General features: G+C 50.7%; 1 protein-coding gene across 2 annotated transcripts in view; it reads right to left on the bottom strand.

Annotated features, from left to right (window-relative positions):
* Nucleotides 1-14,196, bottom strand: part of CSE1L (chromosome segregation 1 like) — a 1,325,092-nt gene that overhangs the window by 1,146,197 nt on the left and 164,699 nt on the right. For both annotated transcript variants that reach the window (XM_069651279.1, XM_069651278.1), the window contains exon 9: nucleotides 13,321-13,488. In XM_069651279.1, coding sequence (XP_069507380.1) covers nucleotides 13,321-13,488 — 168 coding nt within the window. The remainder of the gene's footprint in view (nucleotides 1-13,320; nucleotides 13,489-14,196) is intronic.

The following is a 14,196-nucleotide window of genomic DNA, read 5'->3' on the forward strand; positions in this document are numbered from 1 at the left end:
GAGTCGGCGACAGTGTTCTTCACTCCTGCCAGATGGAACGGGACGAAGAACATCCACTGGGCGACGGCCTAGTGCCATAGGCCATGCACCACTTTGAGAACCGGGGGATCTGGTGCCCCCCTGCTTCCTGATGTAAAACATTGTGGTGGTATTGTCTGAAGACCCACACCACCTTGCCCTTGAGGGACGGAAGGAAAGATTTAAGGGCCCAAAACACTGCCCGCAGCTCCAACACGTTGATGTGCAAAGTTTTCTCCTCCGGTAGCCACAGGCCTCTTGCGTGAAGACTTCCAGTGTAAGCTCCCCACCCTTCCAGGGAGGCGTCCGTCTCCTGGTGCTGTGGGGTCTGGGAGACCGCGCCTCCGGACAGATGTGCGCGTACTCCCTACTACCGTATCGCTTGACAGAAACTGTTGTGTGATCTTGTCCTCAAAGCTTCCCGGCACTTGCATCCAACGGGCATCGAGGAACTCCTGTAGGCGACGCATCCGTAGCCTGCACAGCCGAATGAGGTAGATGCATGACGACATAATGCCGAGCAGAGACTTGATGGACCTCAACGCGGCGATATTCAGGGCCAACAGCCGTTGTACCTTGCCCAAGATGGAAGCTATCCTCTCCTCCGACGGAGATGCCAGGCATGACACTGTAGTCGGGATCCCAGAAACAGCACGGCCTGCAATGGAGTCAAGCAGGACTTTGCAAAGTTCACAGAGAACCCCAGATCTGTCAATAGGTGAACGGGCCTCGTTGTGTGGTCAACATGATCTCCTTAGAGCTGGCCCGGATGAGCCAGTCCAGATAAGGGTAGACGTGAATCCCCTGTAGTCGCAGCTGCACCGTCACTGGCACCAGGCACTTGGTGAAGACCCTTGGCACAGACTTCAAACCGAAGGGAAGGGCCTAGAATTGGTAGTGCTTCCCCTGAACCATGAAGTGCAGGAACTTTCGGTGCACCTTGTGAATGGGGATATGGTAGTATGCATCCTCCAAGTCCAGCGATGACAGTAGGTCCCCCACTTCCAGCTATCTGAGCACGTGCTGAAGAGTGACCATCAGAATCTTTTGGTACTTAATGTATTTGTTTAGTCGACGAAGGTCGAAAATGGGCCTCCAGCCCCTGATCTTTTTGACAAGTACGTACCTTGAGTACACTCCGGAGCCACAGAGCCTCGGAGTTCTATTGTGCCTTTCCTTAACATGGCCCGAACCTCCAGCAGCAGCTGAGGGATGTGGTTCTCTTGCCGGACCACCGGTGATATTTGGGGACACTTCTGTTGAAATTCCAGGGTGTGCCCGTGGGCAAGAGCGTCAAGCACCAAACAGTCGGTGGAGATTGTCTTCCATACGCTGACCAAGTTACCCGGCCGGCTTCCCACCAGGGTGCCCGACGCCACAGCCGGTTCAATCCTGCATGGACGTTGCGGGGCCACCTTGGGGACCCTGGCAACAACGACGTTGTCCTCCGAAGGCCTTGGAGCAGCCCCTGTTGGTCGCTTGGGTAGAACAGCAGGAGGGTAGGTGGTAAGAAGAGGAGCCCCTGTCAAAACCCTTGGAGGATCCTGGTGACTTGCCACCTGAGGTCCGAAAGGACGGCTTCCGTTGTTGGAGTGCCCAAAGCACGTGCCGTCTGTGTCCGTCTTTATGGCTTTGAGAGACTCATCCACAGCCTTTCCGAACAAATTGTCCCCATCGAAAGGCATGTCCAGCACCTTCGACTGAATGTCCTGCAGAAAGTTGGTGGCCTTGAGCCAGCCACAACGACGAAGGAAAACGCTGTGTCCCATTTGGCGGAACCCTGCATCGGCAATGTCTGGCCACTGTGATGGCATGGTCCGATGCCACCTTGCCTTCCTGCAGAATTTCTAGTGACCTCTTGCCGGGAAGGAAGTCCAGGATGGGAGCCATCGAGAACCACAACTCCCGGTCGTAACGAGCCGCGAGGGCGTTGGCAGCCTTGAAGATAGTACAGCAGAATAGATGATCCGTCGTCCCATGGCATCCAACTTCTTGCCCTCACTGTCCGGTGGGGTGGAGGCCGTTGAGGCAGAACCACCAGAGGACTTCCTCCTGGCTGCCAGGGACACCAGAGTCTGGAGAAGGCTGGGCCTGTAAGCACTTGGCACAGAGTCAGGCACCCTGTACTTCTCAAGGCGGTCCCTCTTCACCGGGGCCAAGGAAGGGTTCTTCATGAGAGACAAACCTTCATCCAAAATGTCAGCCAGGAGGGGGACCGAGAGGATGGTCTTCATCTTTGCCTCTCTGTGCTGATATAAGAAGACTTTGTTCTCCGGGTGAATTGAAAAAGTTAAGACGCTCTGGAGATAGAGTGGAACGAACCAATCTCAGCCGGCGGCAAAGATATGGGTAGCGGAGACAGGGGGGGTCCACTAACCCGCCGTCGTCCATGCCTGTCGTCACTGTGTCCGAGTCAGTCTCCTCCGTTGGGGAGGTGACAGGGGGACGGCGGGGGCAAAGGGTGGCAAGGAGATGGTGTGTGTACTCTTCTTCTTGGCTTTCCCCCATGGGGAGGGGGGGTGTCAGCCGTCGGTGTCGCCGCTGGTGGGGCCGCCGGCACCAGAGGCATCCTTGTCTGAATCTCAGAGACCAGCGTATGCAGTGCCGAGAGGATGTCCACTGAGAGGTCTCTAGGAGGTACCCGAGGTGGGGGTGGCAGCTGAGGTGCAGGCGGAATAGGCTGCTGGGGCACCGGCTGTTTGCCCAGGCCCCCGTTGCCATGCTGCTCTTCCTCTACTGTCCTCGCTGTCGTCACCTTGTCGTTGCCTTCGGTGGCGCGCTCGTCATAGGGTCTGCTCCGCAAGTTTCCCTCCTCCAGGATGGTTTGCAGACCGGTGAGCTCCTCCTCAGGAGGAGCTATCCGTACCCTGGAGGGCCACCACACCACCTCCCTCCCCCCTTTGCTTCCAGCGTGAAGGTCTCGGGGAGATGACTGGCATCTTCTCCGGGGTCTGCTCTATGGGCCGGAATGCAACCTTCCTCTCCGGAGGAAGGAACACCCTGGTCTTAGGGGTCGAGCCCTGCGGGACCGTCTCGGCGGCCTTCGCCAGAGACGCCGCCTGTTAGGCATAATCCTGTGCAGTTCCCTTTGGGAACACTACAAAAAGATTAAGACTACAGGTATTGGCAGTAAACCCACTTGGTAGCAGTCTGCACCACACAGATTCACCTGGTAGCTGTGGCTGAGCAGTCAGACTTCTCTCAAGAAGAGTTAGGCAGTATATAGAATATACACATTAGGTACTAAAAGATACTATAGTACAAGCAAACACTGACAAGAGCTTTTGGTATGACAGTATATTATTTATTTATAAGTAAAACACACTTGTAAGAAAACACACCAGCACTAATAACTAAGTAAATCAAAACACAGTCACTTTAAGTATATACACTCCCCTATTGGAATTACCAGACAAGTCTAAGTTAAACACCACTTATTATTTGTAGACAGGTGAGCGCGTAACGTTAGATGGCACTCCAATAATTCGTTTAAATAGGGGGGAGAAAAGGCAGAGTTTAGAAACACACGATACCAACACTTTTAGAAGATTATAAGAAGGCAGAAAAGGCAGGGTCCACTCAGAGGCCAGGCCCACTCTTGGAGAGCAGGGCGAAATGTCGCTAGAGTACCACAGTGGAAATGCACTTCAAAGAGTCTTTGCAGATAGTTCAGAAAGGAGTTGGATCAATTCAGTAAAGTTTAGTTAGCCAGCCTACTTTCAACCCAGATGGAAAGGTGAGGATTTACGAGACACCCCACTCAGACCGTTGTAAGGGAGGCCAGGCGGACACAGTACCTTCAAAGTGGAGAGGATCCTCCAACGGGGGCAGTTGTTCCTGGCAGCGGGTGCAAGTCTCGGCGTCGTCCAGAGGAAGAGGTGATCTCAACGTGGAGGATAGCAGAAGGTCGTTGCACTGCCAGGGAAGAAACCAGCCGCGGAGTTCTCCGATTAAAAGATGCTACCCTTTTATTTGCAGTAGTGGTGAAACGTTATCCGGTTGCCGGGGTGCTTGGCACGGGCAATTCGACCATGGGACGGTCCAGGAAGGCGAAAAAGGGGCGAACTGGTTAACCCCACCAGATCAAGGGAAGACGACTCTCCGGGAGGGAGCTCTTCTCTGTCGTCGGGAAGAGGCAAGTTCGGTTCAGCAGGGCTCCGCCGGTGGTGTCGTCGTAGCAGGTCGGCTCAGCTTCTCCCTCGTCAGATTCTTAGGTCCTGTGGCAACTTCTGAAGTTCCATTCCCAAAGGCCCTGCTTTTATGCAGAAATCACCCATTCACTCAGCCTAGCTGTCAATCACACATGCTAAGTGGTGAGCCGGGCAGCTCACCACTGGGCCAATCAGAGTGGAGTGCGACTTGGGTTGCCGAGGCAATGCAGTCCAGGGTGCCTAAACCCCCCTCTACCCCTTCTAAGAAGCCCAGACAGAGTGGCACCACTTGGAGGGCTTCTGTGGAGAAGCCCGCCAAAATAGTGGAACAAAGGGCTCGCCCTTGGTCAGAGTCACAGAAGCGAACACAAACGCCATTTTGGAACCGAGTTCTGGCAAAAAATACCAACCGGTAAATTAATATTAAATAAATAAACCGGCGGTATGTTCGAGGCTATGTTAAATATCTGTAGCCTCGAACAATGGGAAAATCCCATAGGGATATATTTGCGGTCTAATATAAAGAGTAGTATCCACTGCCACCAGCCGAAACTCGCAGGGGGGACTGGACAGTGCCCCTTCGAACAGACACAGGGGCAATAGAATTGCCCCCACCAGTACGTCCACAATAGGATGGTTTGTACTGGTTCTGTTCACAATTTAGGACTAGTAAAGCCAATGGTGACTTTTACATGCCCTGGGAGACAGTAGTCAGTCCCAGGATATGGAGCCTATGTTTGGGGGGTCACTATGACACCCCTGTGTTACTGCACGGAAGGTGCTGTGTAACATACCAAAAACACATGAAGCCCTGTGGAGTAAAAGACCCCATAGCCCATTACACATACAAAGTCAAAGGTACATCTCAAATCATGCCCGAGAGTGTGAGTAAAAGAATCTCACTCAGCAGGAGAAAAAATTAAACCCCATTAAATCCAGCAAAGCTGCTGGGGGACTCACTAGGTTTGGGAAATTAGCCTTAACAGAGAATTCTCCCTAACACCGCCACCCTCCTCGATGGAAGGCTAGGCCTTCGCTGGGTGCGCCTGGACCTTCACTGTCAGGACCAGAGCCTTGTCCTGGTAGGCCTTCTCCTTGGGGGAGGGGGGCTGGGGGGGGCGGAGAGAGTCCGAGCCCCACTCCCCCCCTTGGACTTCTCCGGTAGGACGTACTTCGGCCTCGCCTTGAGCTTGCCCAGATCAGATTTCCTCTTGGCCAAAGAACCCGATTGTTGACGGAGGCTGCAGACGCCGAACGTGCCCTGGCTGCCAAGGAGCCCGTTGCAACGGCGCTCCCGGTGGCAGTGGGCTCGCAGTGCTTAGCCTTCTGTTGGACCCCCACGGGAGGGGCCTCGTCAACGGTCTCGTTCAGTCGCCTGTGCCGATCCTTCATCGTGCGAAGGGCTATCTCCTGACAAAACACACAATCCTCCTCCTTGTGAGCCGGGTACCGACAGTAAAGGCACTCGGAATGCTTGCCGTCCGAAAAAACATTCTGCAAGCTGCAGCAAATCATGAACAGGGGAGTTGCATTCTTTTCCGCCGACATGGTCCACGCGGCGTAGGCCTGAGAATCTTCTTGAAGCCTCCATGAAGAAACTCGACGAAATCTGCCCTTGAGGGGTGCTGAAGAATCCAAAACGGATCCCTGTTAATCAGAAGGTTGATCGATGGAGCACAAGGCTCGATTGACCGAAAAATAGAGTAAACTCAAACTCAAGAGCTAAACACGAGGAATCCCAACACTTGAACGTGCAGTAAAAATCCGAAGATGGCTGGGGGGGTAGGTGGTGTTGAGCGCACACAAGATGGCTGCCTGAGAGCTGAGCTCCTCTCCGGCAAATATCCTGAGCCATTAAACATCCTGAATTGGAGCCACCCGAGGAGCCCACACAGCGGGTCAATCCGGAGGAAAAAACGGACCAGATTTGCCTGAGAAACCCCGATCGCTCTAGACGGGAGCAGTGAGCCGAGTAGGAGCACCACGCTGTGACTACTGGAGCTCGCAGGCTGGATAATGCTGCAGGGCCGCGGAGGGGGCAGAGCCTATACTGCCGCTTGGTGACATTGTGCGGGCTCCCCTTCAACTACCCATTAGCCGCCTAACTGTGCAGAGATCGCCCGAAGAGACATCCGAGCTGGGTAATAGCCTTCCTGCTGCGACTGGCGTTTGTAGCCCTGCTTCCCTGCGGACGCAGCAGAGCCAGAGGCTGCTGGGTGCTCGGACAGGAGCACCAGCAGCGAACACACAGACCTGCCGAATCTGCACCTCTACTGGTCCGGAGAAGGGATACCCAGGAAGCCGAAATATATAGCTACCAGTATGTTATCCTGTTGCCTGAGCCGTGCGATTGGGAAGCTCATGCAGCCCTCCCGGACCTGCGGCCCTGACGAGGAGAGGCGCCAAACCCCCTGCGTCAAATCGAATCCTGTGGCTGGCTGGCATCGCCCGCCGTGATGGTACGGAGACAGGAGGCAGCTACATACCGCCTTGCCGTGGTCTATGGGAGTGTGCGACAAAGGGATCTGGAGAAGTGGCCCATAAAGAGGTGGCAGCTGGAAGCCTGCGACCCGAGATGTGGAGGGGGATCACTGAGAGACATCCCAAATCGAGGTTCAGAAAACCGGCTGCCGACCAATATAATTCATCATCCGGTAAGCTGAATACATAGTATAGCTTGTGTTCGTGTAACATTGCCCACACAATTTATTGACATTAACGCTCTGGTGAGCCGACTAAGCGAAGTTCGGTAGCTGACGTACGACAGACAGCCTGAACCACATACTTGTTTAAGGTGGAAGATCCACTCATATCCTTGGCTCGCCAACATGTTGGAATGAACGAGGTGAACACATGCCAAAACTTTAACCGCACTGGGTAACGGCAGAATATGCGGTAACAATGAGCAGGGATTGGCGAAGTGGATACTGTGTATTGGTATTAAGCACACGCTCTGTAGAAGACAATACACCATAAGCTTTGCACTGGGCCCCACAGAGCGCCTGGTCTGACTCAATGCGTTTGCTGAGCCACATCCCATACGAATACGATCCGTCAGACACCCCACTGATGCTACCATATCACCGACTACCTCAATGAGGTATCTAGGGCGTGTCCCAGTACGTCAACACTGAATAACAGCTACACTCCTGACCAAGCAACATGAACATTGTCGTTTTGGTATCGTCACGGATGCAGTGGTCCCATTGCCTGTTAAGTCGAAGCTGCATATATACTCGTGCAATCTAGGGGCCATTGAAAAAAGAACTGACGGGGACTCTATGCACACCCCTGTTTTGGGGTCCGATGCAATGCTACCCCGGAACGCATGTTGGCCGTATGATAGTTGGTTGGCTACGAGGGTAGGCCTGTCAAGCATCCTTATTCATGCAGTGAGACAACACGGGGCACTGAGCCGAAAATAAGAGAAGGTGAACTGTGTAAAATGAGCTCTTCTGCCTAGCCACGTCGGAGAGCACAACCCATTCGAGCAGCACAATACAACACTAACTAGATGCTAAGCAGCCGTTGATGGTACAGTGGGTTCTGCACATAGAGCCGCGAGTCTGCTCCTCTGAAGTGCGGGATTCCCACAGGTCAATTGATCCGCACTTGGCCCCCTGTTTGACCCGGTGGGCCTCAGATGTTGCATAGCAATACTACATAAGTCACAAACTGCCCTGCGACAAGGAACTATTGGTTCAGTACCCGACATCGATCATATGCAGTCTAATTTCCCCTATCCTACACTGCTCTTTTGAACTTGTCCCTCCATGGGTCAGTGCTGCCACGAATACAAGTTCCTTTAAAGCGCTGCGTTGCAACATTGCCTTGTGATTAACCAAAATTAAAGTGCTATATACGCTGGGGTTTACTGTATAGTTGTAGCCGACGTATCGAATAATACACCGTGGCGGTGAAGACTTTCGTACTCTAGCCACGCCGTCGGCTAGGTGACATCGGTTTCCCACTTCTGCAATGACTAAAGGTGCAGGCTCCAAGAAAAAGAAAACCGGACCTATGGATTACTTGTCGAGCATCCCTCCCCAGCCGTCATGCCGCCATCCCCTGCGGACCCCTTAGCAACAACATCAGAGAACTCCAGATACAAGCAACTCCTCACCACTGTGCAAAGTGGATTTATGTCAGTTAACGTGAAACTAGACGACATTGTTGCCACAACTGGCTCACTAAAAGCCCACGCTGAGAAGGAAAGTTGCGAGGGTGACGGAGGCTGAGTCTAGGATCAGCAATAATGAGGATTCAATTGGCCAAAACACTCGTAACATCACCCTATTAAAAACTGAAATGGACAAACTACGTGGCAAATGTGAGCACCTGGAATCCAGGTCTCGTCGCAATAATATCTGAATTCTAGGGGTGGCCGAATCCTTCTGCAAGAGCCCCATGGAAACACATGTTGAAGCATTACTAAAGTCCCCGTTCCGAGATGACACCTTTTCAGGTCACTTTTTGGTGGAGAGGGCCCATCGCACGCTGGGCCCGGTGCACAAGCCAGGAGCTCCCCCCCGCACTATAGTTGCTAAACTATTGAGACAGACACAGCACTCCTCTTGGCAAGAGAAATGGGACCCCTCCAACATGAAGGTGACACCATCCACATATACCCAGATTTCGCTGTGGGAGTACAGGCCCAGACAAGGTCATACGACCAGGTCCAAAAACCGCTCCGACTGCGACAGGTCCCGAATGCCTTGATCTTCCCGGCGAAGCTGCGCATACAACATGGGGGTCGTGCGCACCTTTGATCACCCAGCAGCAGCCATGGACTACATAGAGGCTACGATCCCGCTGCCGCCGCGGGGGCAAAGTCCTGACCAGAAAGGGCCTCTGAATCCTGCGGTTGATGGGAGAGACCCGGCTGATTGATCACGCCACACGTAATATCCTTTTTCTGATAGTGGATAGGAAGTGGGATGCCCGGGTGGCACCAACAGGCATTTGATTAATGGTCCGGATGAGTGACGTGCAACTGTGGCGGTTGTGAGCCGCAACATTCGCACCTCCGGAGAGTTCCAGAAGTTGTATAATGGGGATCATCATCATGTTGGTGTTGGGGTAGATGGTGCAGGTGGGGGGGGGGGGGGGGGGGAACGGAAAGACTATCCTCAGCACTATGCCGAGGTCGGTTGGGGATGTTAAGAGTTTAAAAGCTGTTAATGGTTTAAAATCAGTGAGTCATACTGGCAGAGGTACAGTCGGGTTGGTAGGTACACACCAACGTTTGACTGCAGATACTTTGACACGTGGCACGACAAGGGTTGACTGTCAAACTATTCTCCTGGAATGTTCGAGGGCTCAATAACCCAGTTAAGGCTAGGAAGGCGACGGCATATATATGTAAACAGTCTGCAGATTCTGCTACTTCAGGAAACCCACTCACTCAGAAATGTAAACTCCAGTTTGCTCTCACGCCCTCTCTCCGTTACTATACAGAGTATTCTGCTCAATCCAGGGGCATCCTTACCCTGATCCACCCATCATTAGGGTTCCGATACTTAGTAAAGTAGACGCTCACGGCAGGTTTGGATTTGTTATGGGGAAGGTGGCTGGTTGTTCAATCGTGATAGTTAACACCTATGGGCCAAATATTGATCCGGAATTTTACCGGACAGTACTAGGTATGCTTGATACGCCCGATGAACCATTAGTACTATGGGGAGGGGGCTTTAATATGATTCTTGATGTAAAACTTGATAGATCATCTGCCACTCCCCTTTCCCCCCCCCCCGAGGTATCACTAAAGCTGCGGCCACCCTACCATAGATAATGGCACAAGTACCAGTCATAGATGCATGGCGCACACTCCAACCGCTCGATAGCTGTACACATTATTCAACGGTCCATGACATTGAGTCCCGGATCGATTATTGGCTCGTCAGCACTTCCCTCTCAGATGCGATCTCAACTAGCGAGATCCATCCCCGAACTCTGACCACTCCCCAATATCTCTCGCCCTCACGTTGCGAGACGTCCCGCCATGAGCTAGGCGGTGGAGGATGCCCTCTGCCCTACTTAAAGACCCGCAGGTATGTGAATCGCTCCATACAGAGATCGACGAAATCTTCGATCTGAATGAAGGTTCAGTTAGCACACACTCTATGCTATGGGAAACGTTTAAAAGGTGTGGGTGAAAGGTATCCTTTTGGCCAAAACCACTGGGCTGTTGAAGACAGTTAGGAAAGAACTGGGGATAGCGGAAGCTAAACTAACAACGCTTGAGATAAAGTACAGCGCCACACATAGTAAAGAAGCCCTCTTCGACATACATTATACATTGAGGGAATTTAATAAATTGGCGGATAGAGAGGTTCTATATATGGTGACCCCGGCCCGTGCCCGAAGATACGGCAAAAGCAATAAAGCAGGTACATTCCTGGCCAACATGCTTAGAACAGAGAGCCATCGTAGCCCGATAGCCTGTATACAGACCGTACAGGGGGAGGTGATAAACCGGGAGGAAGACCTTAATGCAATGTTCACTGAATTCTACAGGAGCTTGTATTCTTACCGAGATGTTAGATCGAAGGAAGAGATAACCGATTACCTACGAGCACTCGATCTCCCCTCCCTTGATTTGGAAACCCGTGCCGTGCTGGATTCACCTATTACACTTGAAGAAATCACTGCAGCTATAAAGGCATTGACTTCGGGCAAGGCCCCGGGCCCAGATGGCCTTGGTGCCAAACTGTATAAAGAGTTTCAAGATAGGATAGCCCCTATTTTACTGAAGGTGTGGGAGGAAGCGATGGAGCATAGCACACTTCCTGATTCCATGCGTGAGGCTATGATCACTGTGCTCCTTAAACCCAGACGCCCCCCTGAACACAACATGTCCTCTTCTAGACCCCTCTCCCTTATTAATACAAACGCCAAAATCTTTGCCAAGATCCTTGCAACAAGACTTACCATACATGCCCGCCTTGGTCCACCCTGATCAGGCGGGCTTTATTCCCACCTGATACACCGCCCTTAATCTGCGATGGCTTTTTGGAGTGATAGCTCAGATTAACCCAAATGCCAACGCAGCAGTTACAGCCTTAGATGCCGAGAAGGCTTTCGACTCAGTGCCGTGGGCCTACATCTTCTCAGTATTGGAACGCTTCGGTATAGGACAATATAAGTGGGTCAGACTGCTGTACACTAACCCGGAAGCAAGGGTCCTCACCAACCACACTCAATACCACCTTTTTCCCTAGGTAGAGACACCAGGCAGGGTTGTCCCTTCTCTCCCATTTTGTTCGCCCTCACAATTGAACCCATAGTGGAACTTGTCTGAAAAACACATGCACAAAGGGGAATCAGGATGATGGGCCCTCCACAGATTATATCTCTGTATGCAGACAACACTCTGCTTTATATCCGAGACCCGGAGATAAATCTGGGACCTGTTAAGGCCAATATTCATTTGATCGCTGAATACTGAGAACATAAGATTAACGTATCCAAGTCAGAGTGGTTTCCATTGACTCCATCCACACCTGATTTGTCCAACATTAGCTAATTCAAATGGTCCCCAATATGGGTCCGTTATCTGGGAATCATTGTGTCTAACAACGAAAGTACACTGTATACTGATAAAGTATGGAGAAGTTCTTCATAATTAATGACTAAATTACATCTGTAGACAAAACTCCCTATTTCGCTATATGGTCGAGTAGCTCTTAAAATGATTGTTCTTCCCAAATGACTACTGTTTCGGTAATATCCCCATTTGGCCTGGCAAAACTCCAATTTCTCGTTACCTCGTTCATTTGGGGTGGGAAGACAGCAAGGATGAAATGGGCCAAGATGGTGGAACTGTTTGAGCGGTAGCATTGCAGCCCCAGACTTTGAATTATATTATTTGGCATCTCGGGCACAATTCGCCAAGCATCGGTTTGACCTTGAAGACATAACCACACACATCCCCATTGAGAAGCATGCGGCTTCCCCCCTCTGATGTTCAGTCTATTTTTAATCCAAACCACAAGGATCCCTGCGAGTTCGACCCGGTAAGTGCTACTGTGCATGCGTGGTCCAAAATGTATAAAAGAGTTGGATTGAGATAACATATGACCCAGACATCCCATTATGGAACTACTCGGGCATCGCACCCACATTTGATAAAGCCCTACAGAGGGCATGGAACCCGACTAAACAATTTAAATTGCGAGATGTTCCGGGGGGCACATTTGTGGAATTGTGGGACTTCATGGACGCGATGGGGGTGGTCTGCTCAAACGATTTCAATACCATTGCATGAGAGCTGCGTTTGTTGCTAAATGGCCCACATTCCCCGTTGACCTCCCACTCATGAATGTATAAGGGCTATGACAGTGACAGATGGGCGGAGGAAAGGGGTTTCACTGGTATATACTTTAGTCCAGACACATTCAACCTCCTGCAACACCATAAGGGATACTTGGGAGCGGGACCTGGGAGCCAACCTAAGCGAGGAGAAATGGCTAAAAAACTGTCTACTCACTAAATCTGTGCCTCAACTCAGGGCTTCGCCTAATTCAATTTAAAATACTCAAACAGTTGCACTACGCCCCCGCTAGATTGGCCAAGTTTGTGGTGGGATGTACATGTAAATGCTTGAAATGTGATGCACCAAACGCAGATGCCTACCATATGTATTGGGCATGATACTGACGTTCAAATGTAATATTTGTTATAATACTGTGATGTACCTGCGCTGGCTCTTGCCTGATGGGACTTTTTTTTAAACTTTATTTAATAATCTGAAGATGGCTACCAGAGGAGGGGTTTAGGTAGAGGGCAGTCATTGGCTGGGTGAAGTATGACCCAGAGCTCAGTGATTGGTTGTTAGGAGAGGGACAGTTCAGAAGTGAAACTGATTTCTCCTTACTGAGGATTCCCAGCCTGACGAAGGGGAATATTCATGAGCATGTGAATCCATGCCAGACCCCATGATGCAGAAAACAATTTCCTGGACATGTTCCTTTATCATTGTTTCTCACCCTCACCCCCACAACCAGGACATCGGGTTGCCTTGAGTAAACATTGCAATCCTACTATTTTTACATATGCAGTAAGAGGTTGGGACACTCACATTAGGGGAATTTGCTCTTGTAATGTTTTTCCATATTAAATGACAATACAAAAAATTTAAAAAATCACTTACCAAATCATATTTAACCTCTTGGCCAGTGGTAACTAACAAATTCCAAATGGCAGTGACAAAACGAGGCAAATAGGGCTGGAACTCTTCATCGTATTTTTGAGCATAAAGTGCAGCATTATCACAAATTTGAGATTTCAGGAGTTCCAACAAACCAGCTTCTTCTTCGTCCTCCAAGGAAAACATAACACATTACAGGAGAAAATAGAATTATTTTGTTGACTATATACAAACAACAAACAATGGTAAAAATAGTTTTGGTATCAACAATTTACAACTTTTAATATTTGTAGGCCTCAATTTGTAGCATAAAGAACGGGGCCAATTAAAATACATACCTGCTTGAGGGCCAGCTCATCCCGTGAAGACCATTGTGAGCTGTTAAGCTCTGCCGACTGATTAAACAATTCTAACATTTTGCATTAGCAGCTGAGGCCCTAAGCCTGCAGCTTACTCAGCCTTCTGTAGAGGCCCATAAAACTGCTTTAGAAATCGCTGTACCATCCAGAATGGCATTTATGTTAAAAACACTCCTTCAAGACCCAATTACCAATGGACAAAAAGCTGCCCAACAGAACAGTGTAACTGCCATCAAATCAAATGGCATCAAGAACGTTAAACCAAAAACAGCAGACGAACAAGTTACTTTCTGACCTGGTAACGTTCTTTCGATGGGCTGGTTCGACGACGTATTCCATATCTATGACATGTAATCACCACAGCTGTGCTGCTTCGGAAACTTTTTTCGGCGTCTGCGTCCTGCGTCGATGACGTTGATGCGCCGTCGTCGAGGACCTCCTCCGACGTCATCCGATGTGATAATTAGGACGCACGACGCCCGTAGCCTCAGTTGTAGTTTTTTCCCCCCAGAACGTGTGA

Source organism: Ambystoma mexicanum, chromosome 3p (assembly GCF_040938575.1).
Source record: "Ambystoma mexicanum isolate Mex_15411 chromosome 3p, UKY_AmexF1_1, whole genome shotgun sequence".
Classification (NCBI taxonomy): domain Eukaryota; kingdom Metazoa; phylum Chordata; class Amphibia; order Caudata; family Ambystomatidae; genus Ambystoma; species Ambystoma mexicanum.